This window comes from Otolemur garnettii, unplaced genomic scaffold (assembly GCF_000181295.1).
Source record: "Otolemur garnettii isolate 467f Iridium unplaced genomic scaffold, OtoGar3 scaffold00055, whole genome shotgun sequence".
Lineage (NCBI taxonomy): Eukaryota > Metazoa > Chordata > Mammalia > Primates > Galagidae > Otolemur > Otolemur garnettii.
In genome coordinates this window covers 3,928,272-3,941,911 of record NW_003852450.1, presented here as the reverse complement: position 1 = coordinate 3,941,911, position 13,640 = coordinate 3,928,272, and the positions used below count along the sequence as shown (strand labels likewise).

Genomic DNA, 13,640 nt, shown 5'->3' with positions numbered 1-13,640 from the left:
AAAAAAAAAAAAGAAAAAGAAAAAAGAAATAGTTATAGCCTTAATTTCTTCATCTATAAATGGAAATGCTGCAATTTTTCCTTTTGTTAGTATCTGGAAAAGTCAAATGAGATAAGGCAGAATGAAAAGCCCCTTGAAAACAAAAAACCATTAGTTTATAACAGAGTTGTGATAATGTAACTTATCTGGCCTCTAAAATGATTAATGTCAGGGCCTCACCTACTTTGAGGATGTGGGGACACTCAGATCAGGTGAAAAATAAAAATCCTAAAATTTTACCCAAGTACGCAGTTATTTACATCCACGTGTAAGTGCTGCTGCCTGCACAAAACCAATGTGAAATGTAAAGTAACGTAAGAGCGAGGTCAGCTCATTCAGAAGATGTAGGATTATTTATGTTTGGTTTCTGCGTGGTCTTAAGTGTTTTTGCTCTGTAAGTTTGTTTCTAGGGGAAAAAAAAAAAGGAAATCCAGTGTGTGTAATTCTTTGGGATGTTTTTTAGAATGAAGCTGCCTCATGAGATTGTGGGTTGTTCCTTGCATCTGAAAGCCTGCTATGGCTCATTGAGCCCCGAATGGCTGGGTTCTGTGTTTCTCTCTTAGGATTTACAGAGTGTGGGGCCTTCCCTGATGCTCCCAAGTTCCACCCCTCCTCTCAGGTACTTCAAATCTCTTGGAGAGGGCTCGGTCTGGCCGGATAAGCTGTCCCCTGACAGAAGCAGCTGTTTGGAATTATCCCACAGCTGCCTTACCCTAGTGGGCCATCCAGCTGCCTCTCTCTGAGCAGACTTATCTGAGGAGCAGCTGGAGAACCTCAAGCAGAGCTAAGGGAGAAGGCTGGGGCAGGGCAGTGCTGAGCTTCATGGCCTCTTTGCTTTGTTGCAGTCTGAGGAGAGAGACACTCATTTGGACAGCTGGTTCCAAATGATATGTATATGAAAGAATAGGTCACAGTACTGACTATATGCTATGCTCCTATAAGTAAAATTTATTTTATTGCCAACTATATCAGGAATGAAATTGGCTACAAACAATAAAAAAATCATCCTAAAGTCATGTATAGGTTTATTTATTTCATGCAGTAAGAACCCTAGGGTAGGTATTCATGACTGGTATGGTGGCTCCATAGGCCTGTCCATTGAGCCTTACCATATGTGTATAGGCCTTTATCATCAACTGTGTTACCTTGTGGGTGCAGACTAGTTGCTATATTTCCAACCATTGAATTCACTTTCCAGATGGAAAGAGTCAGGGCCAGTGCCTTTATTAAGAAAACAAAAATGTTCCCAGAAATCGTGACTTTGTTTTTTCTTGCCAAAACTGTGTCATGTGGCTATTCCTAGCTGCAAGGGAGTCTGATGAAGCAGGTATTTTTTAGCAAGGCGAATTAAGCTCTTGCAGTTTGGTTAGTGGGAAAGGGAAGTGAGTATTGAGTAGGCAATTAGTAGTGTCTGTTACCACAATACAACCTGTTTGGATAACCTCCATTTTCACAAAGAGTGCCTCAATGAGACATCCCTGGAATGACTGCTGGGTGGTCCGAGGGCAAGTACAGCTTGAAGGATGGTCTAACTTGTAAGGATGGAAGGAGTAGGGGGTTGGAGAGTGGGAGGGAGATTAGCCTAGATGTATTTAATCCAGTGAGCCAAGTACTGCCTGTATATGCCACTAAGCCCCAGCCTATAGCCCAGAGGGCATCATTCCTAGAAACTGTGAATCTACATTTTGATTTGGAATGTCCTGCAGGGAACCATGGGAGTGCCTTTCTTTGGGAATGAAAGGATAGGTCTGGTCCTATCCACCTTTTGCAGGGTGACCTTTAGGCATGACAAGCCATCTATAGGGTTCTTGCAGGTTCAGATAGCTATAGTAGCTATGCTGTTCTCCCAGGGACAGACCCTTTACCTTCCCCCTCACCCAACTAGGTACTCAAGAGCTTTCCACTCACCAGAGTTCTTTATCTCCTCCCCCTTAAGAAAATCCAGCAGCTCTCAGAGGGCTCCATGTTTGGCCACGGCCTGAAGCACCTGTTCCACAGCCGCCGACGGTCGCGGGAGAGGGAGCACCAGGCGTCTCAGGATTCCCAGCAGCAGCAACAACAGCAGGGCATGTCTGACCATGACTCCCCGGACGAAAAGGAGCGCTCTCCGGAGATGCACCGTGTGTCCTACGCTATGTCCTTGCACGATCTGCCCGCCCGGCCCACCGCCTTCAACCGAGTGCTGCAACAGATCCGCTCCCGACCCTCTATCAAGCGGGGAGCCAGCCTGCACAGCAGCAGCGGGGGCAGCAGCCGGCGCACCAAGAGCAGCTCTCTGGAGCCCCAGCGCGGCAGCCCCCACCTGCTGCGCAAAGCCCCCCAGGATAGCAGTCTGACGGCCATCCTGCACCAGCACCAGTGCCGCCCGCGCTCCTCCTCTACCACTGACACCACCCTGCTGCTGGCTGACGGTGGCAGTGTGTATCTCCTGGCTGAGGAGGCTGAAGGCCTTGGAGACAAGGTGAGGTGGCCCTTTCAGGTAGGAGGGCAACTCAGGGGTAAGAGCCATTTGCTAAGACCTGGGGAGGAGCTGGAGGCCTCTTTGGTTGCCCTGACACCTTGCCACCTGCAGAGTAATCTGTCCTGGTTGAAGGAGTCAGGGGTATAATGAAGCCTAAAATAAGAGATAAGCCCCCAAATGGCTAACTTTTGTTTGTTTAGGAGTTTTGTTTTGTTTTGTTTTGTTTTTTTGAGACGGAGCCTCAAGCTATCTCCCTGGGTAGAGTGCCATGGCATCACGCTCACAGCAACCTCCAACTCCTGGGCTCAAGCGAGTCTCCTGCCTCAGCCTCCCAAGTAGCTGGGACTACAGGCGCCCGCCACAACGCCTGGCCATTTTTTGGTTGCAGCCATCATTGTTATTTGACGGGCCAGGCTGGGGATTCGAACCCGCCACCTCAGATGTATGTGGCTGGCGCCTTAGCCACTTGAGCCATAGGCACCGAGCCTGGGAGTTTGTTTTTCAGAATTACATTTTGTTCAGGGTGATGTTAATCTTTTTCTTGTTTCCCTTAATCGTACTGTCAAAAGTAAGTATGGTTTAGAGCACAGACTAGAACTAGCTGTTTCTGCCACTCAGTAGCTGGATTACTCACGTCTTTGTGTCCCAGTTTCACCAGTTAAAAATGGGGATAATTGTAGAGTTGTTGAAGGATTGAGAGAGTTACATTTATAAAAAATACTTGGAGTAGAAACTGCCATATTATCATTTTTACTACTACTATCAACCAAAGAAGTTGCACAAGGTCCCCCCAGGACAGGAATCCATGAGGGATTGTTGTTTGGGAAGGAAGGATAAAAGCTACTTGGGCAATTGATGAACTTGCCAAAGAGTGACGAGGCTATGAGAGAGGTTATAAGAGCTTTGAGGGAGAGGAGACTGAGAGGGGAGGGGAGCTGGCAAGGATCTATGGGAGGAAACCATTGAGCTGAATTTTGAAGGAGTATTGTTTAGACAGGGAGGGATTAGAGGAGGGTAAAGCATTTATAAATGCTAGCAAACTGGTGCTCAGGGCTACTAGGGGTCATTGTCAACCCTTGTATTCAGCACTTTGGAGACTGCTGAGGCCAAATTATAAAAGCTGTTGCCAGGTTTAGTGTGAAGATATCAAAGGGTGGTAGGCAGGGCTTCAGTGTAGATAGTAGTTGCGGAAGGCAACACAGGATTGGAGTCAAGGAAACCGTTTTTGGAACTGGTACAGTAGTCTAGGCTGCGGCAGGGGGATGGAAAGGAAGAGACAAGTTCAAAAGACATTTGGGAGTGAGACTCAGTAGTACTAGGTGAGAAAGTGAATAAGAGGCAAAGAAAGGGGAGTAAAGGATGATTCTAAGGTTTCTGGCTTAGCAACTTCAGAGACGGGGGAATTTTCTTACTGAGGAATCATGGGAAAGGAGCATGTTTTGGAGGGAAGGTGATAAGTTCACTTTTGTACCTGTTGAGTTGCAGGCACCTTGGGGAGCTGTCCAACTAGAGAGGACCAACTGGCAGTTGGGCTAGTGGGGTAGTGGTGTAGGCCAGGGCTACTACACAGAGGTTGAAATTGTGGGCGTGGATGAGATCCTCAAAGGGGTGTGTGTTGAGTAAGAAGGAGGACAAGGACAGATCCAACTGACATATAAGGGACAGGCCAAGCACCAGGGGCCTGAGAGGGAGTAGCCAGATGTGTAGAAGTAGACCAGAAGAGAGGTGATGCTGAAGCAAAGAGGGGAAAGGGGCTTGGAGGAGGAGGAGGAGGAAGTCATTCTCAGAATGAAGTGTGGCAGAAGCTGCAGATCAGGTCAGGTTTGGGAATGTGCATAGGCCATGGCAAGCAGTGGGGGTTATTGGATGGGGTAGATGCTGGAAGTGGAGGCAGCTTGTGTAGCTTGGCTGGGAAGGGTGAGGACAGGAGGATGTCAGGTTAAGACGTTTGGTTTTTGCTGAGTTTTCCAAGATAAGAAGACCTTGAGTCCATTCCCATGTGGGCAGGAGAGAGAGCCCTATTAGGGAGAGATTGAAGACAGTGGTGTGGATGGGCATTCTTGCTGGGGTGAGGTCAGTGAGTAGGTGAGAGGGTATCAGTGTTATCCATGGTCAGGAAGCACGGTGTCTCTGGGAGCCAGAAACGAATTCTTACTTGACATTCTTCTCTGTGGGGAAAAAAATCCAAAGGTATGACTATTTCTTGAGAGCAGTGGGGGAGGAGGGAGAGCTGGCTTGAGAGGGGCATAAAAAGTTCAACTTGGGGCACAGAGAGCAAGGCTCTGAGTAGGAACACGTGGTGACCTGTCTGGTGCAGCAGTGGCTCTCACTTTGTGCTGGCAGCACCCCAGGTATTGTGGTTTATTTTCCCTCTAGTGGTCTAAAGCAACCATGGGTAGGGACAGAGCTGAAGGGTTCTAAGACTGATCTGGGGTTAGTGGTTGCTGGCAGGGCATGCTGAAAGGTCAGGGGTAACAAAGGAGTTGAGGGGTTTGGGTCAGAGAATGCCCAAAGGATTGAATTCTTAGCTGACAGAGAAGGAGGTGGGGATAGGAGGAGGCTGATAAATGTGGAGAAAAGGATATGGGGGCTTTTAGGGGACCAGGGAACAGGTGCATTGAGAGCAAAGAGGAGTGAGAGAGACAGGAGAGGGCATTGGAGTTTGAGATTTGGGGGTTAGAGAGGGAAGATGAGGGTCAGAATATACTTACAGAGCATGGCAGACAAGGAATAAATGGGAAGACAATGGTTTTGAGAGAGCAAGAACTAAGAGGTTAGGCTGTGGAAGGGGCTGTCACATGACACTGAAATCCCCCAGGGCGGTGGCCAGGAAGGAGGGCAGCAGGTGGCTTTGATGAGTGCAGGGCAGAGAGGGGAGAGTGCAGCACCAGGGACCTCCGAGGAGGCCAGGATTGTCCTGGAGGGTGAGGGGTGATTGCAACACTAAACCCAACAGAATGCTGGTTCTGTTGGCCATGGAGGGAAGAGTCTGGAAGGGCTAGTTGGAAGGGCAGATAAAAGAGAAGACAGCCTGAGAGTGGAAGGAAGTGAGAGCAGAGAGGTGATGGATGACCAGATAGTCCTACATTTGGGGGATGTGAGACCTAGTGGGGTTTCTAGCATCAGTTTCCAAGGGAAACGATGGTTTGATGTTGTTTTTGCCATAAATTATCACCAGAGCAGATACCTCCCCACACGCATGATTTAGAATTGTGCTCCCATCCACACAGACTGTTTCTCCAGTTCTTTTGCATCTTGACATTTGAAAACGTTTGGCGGTTTGTTCATTCAACAAACATTTGTGTGTGTGCTGTATGCCTGGCACTGCATAGCAGCTCAGGTTTGGTTTTGTACTTTTCCAGTTAGGAAGTGCATTTGTAGACATCATTTCATGAATTCATTAAAGCGATTCTGTGAGGTAGGTAAGCCAGGTGATGATGTCCTGTTTTTTTAAAATAGCAAATAGATTTAAAAAGGGGGATACAACTTGTCTGAGGCCACGTAGCTTGTGACAGAGCTGGGCTAGAACCTGGGTTTCCTGACCCCAAGGCTAGTGCTCATTCCTCTGTGCCATGTGGCCCCTGTATGTGCCAGCTGGCAGCCATCATCAGTAATGGGACCCACCCTCCAGTATATTCAACACAGCAACTTCAGACCTCGCTTTGACCATAATCATCACTCCAGGGCACGATTTTCCAGTAGTTTCTCACCACTAAATGTTGAATTATTTCATTTATTCCACAATGACCTTGGTTCTAGATTTCTTCAAGAAGAAAGGACTTTGCACAGGTGATTATGGCCCACCTGTTGATAGCAGAGCCTTCCCTGGGCAGTGGCTGCCCTCTTCCCTTCAGCAGCAAATATTTATGGAACATCGACTGTATGCCAGACCTTATTCTAGGCATCAGAGACACAGCAGTGAATGTAAGCAAAGCCCCTACCCTCATGGAGCTTATATCCTCATGGGAGGAGACAAGCCATTAAATAAATGACTACATAATGAATTTGGTGGTGATGAGTGCTGAGAAGCAAATAAAAGCAGGGTGAGAGGACAGAGAGGTGTGGGAATAGGCGTGCTCTTTTGTCAGGTTGCTCAGAAAAGGCCTCTCTGATAGTGTGGGGAAGTGAATTGTGGACAGCTAGGGAAGGGCATTTCAGGTTGGCAGGCCAGTAAGTGCAAAGGTCCTGATGTAGGAATGTGCTCAGGGTATTCAGAGAACCTGCTAGAGTGGAGGTCAGTGTGATTGAAGTGAAGTCAACAAGGTGGAGAGTGTAAAAGAGAATCAGATGGGCCAGGGATAGGGGAGTGGGGAGGACTGCACGTCACAGAGGGCCTAGGAGGCCAGGAAAAGGATTTTTGATTTTATTTATCTCTGCTAAGATGGGAAGTCATTAGAAGGTTTTGTATAGATGAATAATACCTTCTAACAAGATCACTCTGGCTTCTGTGTGGATAGACTGTGAGCCAGGGGGTGTGGGCTCTAGTTCAGAAGCTGTTGATATACCCTGGAGTGAGGTGATGGTAGGAGTGCTGAAAGTGGGGAGAAGCGGCTAGATTCTGGATTGGTTTCAAAGATTGAGCCACAGAGGTAGCTGTTGGATTGGATGCAGGCATGACAGAAAGGGAGAAGTTAAAGATGGCTTATAGGTTTTTGGCCCAGCAGCTGGGAAGAAGAACTTGACATTAACTGAGTTGAGGAAGGTAGCAAATAGAACAGGTGTCTGGCAAGGGCTGTTGGGGGCATAAATTAGAGCTAGGTTTTAGGTACATTGAGTTTAAGATGGCTATTAAACCTCCGTGCGGGAATGCCAAATAAGCAGTCAGATGTACAAGTCTGGAGTCTCGGGGAGAGATCCAAGCTGGAGGCATAAATTTGGGAGTTGTCAGCATATAGATAGTATTTAAAATGATGGGACTGGACCATTTGCAAGCCTCGCCTCCACTGGGGAAAAGTCTGTTCTAAGAGTGAGCTCCGGATGTGTTGCCTAAGAGGGTAGCGTGGCTTTGTGAAATCCAGAGCTGGAGGAGCCCAGCAGAATGAGCCAGGTTGTTCCACCCTCAAGGAGCAAGCACTCTGCCTGCAGCAGCAGCGAGGCCCACCTCTCACAGGTGAGTCAGTTAGCACATTTTAAAGATCAAATTAGAAAAATCCTATCAAGAGAGGGTCTCTGTTCTGCACCTATTTTATGAGGAGGGGAAATAACTATGTAGCCTCTGGTTGCCTAGAGCTCCCCTAAAGACCTCTGGCTGCCCGAGCAGGCACAGGGAGTGGGGGTGGGCACCCTTGGAAGCTGGCAAAGGGTTGTCAATATTTACTGGGCGGGAATGCAGGGACTTTGGGGGTGCAGGGCAGGTACCTCCACTGGGGAGGGGCTTTTCTGTGGGGCTTGCATTTGGTCTTCATGCTGTCCCCGAAATATGTGGAGGGGAGAGGGATTCTTGCTGCCTGTGGAAGGCCTGACCCAGAGTCTCTTGGGTGTCTTGAGTGGGGGACATTTCCTGGGTTCAGGGTGATAATGAGGGAAATGGTTGTTCCTGTGACTGTTTAATATCCTTATTTTGAACTTTCAGCTTTGAAACATGTTGCCTGGTTAATCTTAATAACATACCTATGAAGCTGGCACAACAGGTATTATTATCTCCATTTTACAGGTGAATAGACTAAGGCCACAGGGTGTCCAACCATTTTTCTTTTTTGCTGCACATTGGAAGAAGAATTGTCTTGGGTTTGCCATTAAATACACAAACACTTAACAAACGTCTATGGGCATAATTTTCCCAGTACCACAGATAAGCAAAACAGGCCTCTAATAATCTGCCTGCAGCCCGCAGGCCATGATCAGACATCCCTGGTAGAGACATCAACAGACTGCTTGCCTGGGGCCCCCCCGCTAGGAGTCTCTTCTCCCCACCTCTCAGAGAGGAGACTAGATCCTGTGTTTCTAGTTTGTCCCCAAGACCCAGCTCGGATCTGATGTCACTGAAAAGTTAGAACCATTTTATGCACACCAGTAGGGAGCTGGTGTGCCTCAACCCAAGGAGGATGAGTTTATCTCTTGGTTGCTATTTCCACTTCAGGTGTATGGCTTTCCTGTCCTGGAGCTACCCCTGCAGGATAGGAGTGGCCCTGAGGGGCCTGTGGAGAGAGGTACTTCCTTGTCCTAGAAGAAAGGGGTCTTCCATCCACCAGTAAACCCTGCTCTATCAGCTGACTCCCCCAGGCCACTGGCCTTTGTGAGAAGCCATTGTGGTTCCACTCTGGTCTCTGGGCATGAATAGGAGGTATTCTTTTCTCTCGAGTAAACACAGCCCCACATGTTCTCTCCCAGCTCTCTGGTGATTACTAGCATCTATTTTTAATTCACAAGCCTCCCCCACTCCCCACACCCCTGGCCATTGTTTAGCAGTTCACCAGCTGGCTTTCAGAGCAGAGTGGTCCTGTGTGGTTGAGTTACTACAATACCCTGGAGGAAGCTAAAGTTTTCAGATGTCCTGGAGATGCTCACCCCAGCCCTTCCAAAGAAGGTAGGGGACCTTGAAGCCCCGAAGGGAACAGAGTATGACGGGGATAGACAGGGTCTCACAGTTCCAGGAAGCAGCTCAGCCTTGGTAATGGTGGGGCCTGCTTGAGCCAGTTAGCTATCTTTGAGGCTGTACCTTCAATCATTTCCCTGTAAATACAACAACAGTTTGTCACCTCAGCCTTGCCAGTCTGCTTTCTACTATGTGTATGACACTGAGAAAAGTAACCATCTTCTCTGTCTTAACATCTGTGAAGTGGGGGGAAAGTGTTGCCATTTGTTGATGTACCAGGGCACCAGTAGGTGAATATAGAGTGCAGGTGACATCAGGGTCCCCATCTGTGTGTTGCCATAACTTCCAGGAAACACAAGCCCTGGAGACTGGAGGAGGAACCACTGGTTATATGCCCAGTGGTGATGGAATTGGGCCACTTTGCTCCTCAGAAAGCAGATGGGTCCCCTGCCTTTTTTTTTTTTCTTTTTTGCTGAACAACACTTCACGGAGAATGTAGGGTCAGAGGTTTGTATTCCCTTTTTCTCATGCCTTCCATGTCTGGTTGGACATCAGTGTTCCTCCATGGCCTTGTTCAAAGCCTCTCCCCAGCTGACCCCATGCTCCCTGCCCAGCCTGGCCTACCCTGGCCCACCCTGGCCCTCCCTGGCCCACCCATCCAGCTGGAGGGTGTCAGGAAGGGGATGGTGCGGGGTGCTGGTTTATAGCCAACAGCTGGGCTGGCCCCCCACCTCTGCCCCATACATTCCTTCCCCTCCTGTGCCCAGTGTGGCTGAGGAACAGCATGGGGTAAGAGTCAGGAGGGCGCCTGGACAGCCTTAGAAGACTGCATGGGAGTGCTAAGGATAGGACTCTTACTGACAGGCCCGCCTTGCTCTGAGGGCAGGGAAGGAGGGAGCCAGGATCTCCCCAGTTGAGCTAGGAATTAAAGTGGTGAGGCTGGAGAGATCATATCCTGATCTATGGAGGTGTTATCTCCAGGCCCCAGATAGGGAAAGCGGTGGAGTTCAGCTCATTACCTAAACCAGAGTAGACTCTGGATTTCCTCTTCTCCAGATTTATCCAACAACAAGATTTCTTATCCACCCTAGCATAAACAAGCACCCCTGTTTATTTGGAGGGATGACGAGTGAGGGGCCGCCCTTAGCCCCTGGCTCTTGCCAAGAAGACTGAGATCTTGGCAGCTGCCCAGGGGCCCTGGTTTGTTTATGTCTAGGAGTCTGCTGGTTCAGAGGTGGGTGGGGCTGGCTCTGCTCAGAGGTTCCCAAACAGGACTGCTCAGCCACACAGGCCCTGATGTGAGAGGCCAAAAGGGCCCTGCTCCAGGGTCCAGCTGGGTCACTTGACCTGGTCACACAAATGCCATCCACATTCTAAGTGACATAGTGCTCACCTACCACACAGGTCTCTGCCAGCCTGTCTTCACACCTGGAGCAGGGGAGGGCAGCTGCCTCCTGTGGCCCCCTCTTGCATCCCACTTGGTCTCCTTCCCTTTCGTCTCCTTTCTGCATGGAGAGGGCCCTCAGGCAGAGGGAGAGCCTGAGCAGCAGCTCAGCAACCCCAGAGGAGCCTTCTGAGCTGTGCCCGGGCTGCCAGCCACTTGCTGGGCCAAAGCAGGGATTGATTTGCTGGGAACTATTGCTCCCTGTTTGAACAATTAAAAGCTCCTATTCCCTAGAGGCTTGGAAGCTCCTCCACAGCTATAGTTCCTGGTGTCCCTGGAGAGCATGCAGTTTCTTCCTTTGAGTCTTATTTGAATTCCTCATGTTCAGGTGAAGCTTCTTGCCCTGTCCAGTTAGGAGAGGGGTCCCAAAAATGAGAGCTCTGTTCCTTGTCTAAACTCTGACACCACACACCATAAACAGCATCCACTTGACCAGGTATCTTCAAACTACGGCCCGCGGGCCACATGTGGCCTGCCTAGGACATTTATCCGGCCTGCTGGGTGTTTTTGTCACCGCTGCCTGTCCTGCTTAGCAGCTGACTCGTCCCGGGGCCTGCAGTCCAGCCCTCCAATGGTCTGAGGGACAGTGAACTGGCTCCCTGTTTAAAAAGTTTGAGGACCCCTGCTCTTGACTGTAGAACAGAACCAGCAGCAACTGGCCTCCAGGATTAGCCTTTATTCATCTTTTCCTGCTCATACCCTCTGGCTCTCTTTCTAGATCGAAAGTATCCAATGTTCTCCAGGTTAGCCCTGGCTTCTGGGAGTACAGAATTCCCCAGGACATGGGGTGAAATTGATAATTTCCAAACTACCTAGCCAAAATCTGAGGTCATGCCCTCTTAAACTCCTGTCCAAGTGCAGGCCAAAATCTTATGGGAGACAAGTTCCCTATCTGTTGCTCTTTGTAGCCCCAGCCCAGGGGCTGAGATGATGCCAGCCCAGACACAGATGAGACGCCAGCCAGGTCTCTGCCCTTCTCTCTCAGACATGCCACAGCACTGCCCAAGAGGAAGGTATGCTCAAGGTTGGGATGTCAGCCCCCTGTGTTAGAGCAGATAGCAGCAGGAGAAGTGCCCTGCCATCAGGTTCCAGACAGTGAGGAGCCAGCGCTGGTGATGTAGACCTGGGTCATGGGAGTTGGCTAAGTTCTCTCTAGCTACCAAGCACATTCTTCCCTGGATCCGCCTCATCCCTGAGATGAGAAACGTGACCCAGCCTCTTCTGGTGCCAGATGAGGCAATGGAAATACAGTAACATTAACCTGATCCCTACCTCTGCCTCTTCCTTTCATAGGTGAAGTTTGGGTTCGCTCTGTTTATACCTCACGGGACAGAGAGGGCTCTGAAATAGAAGCAGAGTGAAGGCACAGACCCCATTGCATTCCTTCTAGACCTCTAGGGACTCAGTGGCTCTCCTGAGCTGCAATGGCGGGCAGGGGAATGAGTGCAGTTTCTGGGGACAGTAGCCTTCTCTTATCTCCTTTCCCTCTCCAGGGAAGGGTGCTGGTGTGTTACAAGCAGCTTGTCTGGCTGCTCTTCCCCCTACCCCAGTCTCTGTTTCCCAAGTCCTCCAGAGGCCAACTCAGAGCCCCTTCTGCTCCCTGCTTCGTTTGTCCTCTTTGACCTTTCCCCAAGTCTGGTTCTGGGAGTTTTCACGATGTCCCTTTCCTCTTCCTTACCGCTCTCCAGACACCCCACCATTGGAACCCCAAGGATGGGCCAGTATCCATGGCTAGTGAATAATTGAGCATGCTCAGCAAAAGCTAAATCAGATCCAGGGTGATACTGTGACCAGGAGGCCTCCTTTGGGGAAATGGAAAGGCGAACCCTGCCCTGGAAAGACTAGTGCTCTGTAATATTAACTTCATTATATAAGGTTTCCTCTCAGTCTGAGAAGGCAGCTTCAGACCCAAATATAATCTGGGCCCTGTGCCTGTCTACTGACTTCTCAGGGGCTCAGTTCCATTGTGGGCATGCCCCCCAGAATGGTGCTGGTCACGTCCCTTTGAAAGCCTTCCTGGCATTGGCAGTCAGCTGAACAGCCTGCCACAGTCTGCAGAATGCTTTCACACACATTGCTTGTTTAATCACATCAGTTCATGGCTAAGCGCTGAGCCCGCAGGTCGGCAGGATCACCCAAGAGTTCTGTATTTCCGTCTTCTGCTTTTAGAAAGGAGTCATTCTAAATTATTATTGGCAAGTAGGGTGGACCAGAGGGCCCTCTGTTTCCTAAAAACTGTCCAAAGACATAGAGATGCCACTACTTCTCGGTTCACTTTCCTTCAGGCCTATTCCCAGTATACCCTCCTCAAGGGAAATAGAGTGACTATGAAAGCATGGAGTCATCTATCTTTTCTACCTGCCTGGTACGAAGTTTAATTTGCCTATGAGTGACCGAGGTGAGTAGTGCCTCTACTGCCCAGTATCTTGGTTCCTGTTGCCCAAGAAAGACTCCCTAATCAGATGTGTCTATGGGATTAGACCAGTAAAGGACTAGCAAGAGAGAAGGCACCCCATCCTGCCCTGAAGCAGGAAAGGTGGCATGGGGTGCACCTGCTGGTCCTGCTCTGCGCTGGCTCCCGCTGGCCTTTCTGTCTGCTCATAAGGTTGTGCCTCTCTGCGTGCTCCCAGGAAACGTGCCCGCTGCATGGCTGCTTCCTCTTGCATTTCCCAGAGGGGAAGCAGGTCTCTTTGTTAACATGTGTTTCTAAGAAGATGCCCCTTCTGGCTGTGTTTGAAAGTGAGTGTTGAATAATGACCACTTCCTAAATCCCCATTTCCAGCTGGCATGGTGAGCAGTAGAGAAGCTGACAGCCTCTCAGGCGAGAATCCTTGCTGGGAGATTTTCATAGCACATTTGGGGCTCGAGATTTTTTGAGGCCTCACCTCGCATTCCAAGGTACTAAATTTAGTGGTTTTTTCAGTGTTGTTCTTTTCTCCTAAAGCCTATGACTTCTCAGCTTTCCCACCCTTCAAATGTGTGGTTTGTGCATTTTTTTTTAAGAAAAAGAAAAGGAGGCTCGGCGCCTATAGCTCAACCGGCTAAGGCGCCAGCCACGTACACCCAAGGTGGCGGGTTCGAATCCCCAGCCCGGACCCGCCAAACAACAATGATGGCTGCAACCAAAAAATAGCCGGGCGTTGTGGTGGGCGCCTGTGGTC

The 13,640-nt window shown here is 49.5% G+C and overlaps 1 protein-coding gene across 2 annotated transcripts in view; it reads left to right on the top strand.

Moving 5' to 3' along the window:
• TMCC2 (transmembrane and coiled-coil domain family 2) overlaps nt 1-13,640 on the top strand; it is a 46,374-nt gene that overhangs the window by 12,812 nt on the left and 19,922 nt on the right. Inside the window, exon 2 of one of the 2 annotated variants that reach the window (XM_012806671.2) lies at nt 1,976-2,500. In XM_012806671.2, coding sequence (XP_012662125.1) covers nt 1,976-2,500 — 525 coding nt within the window. Of the gene's footprint in view, nt 1-1,975; nt 2,501-7,522; nt 7,611-13,640 lie in introns of those variants that run through there. The other variant, XM_012806673.1, reaches the window with a different exon arrangement.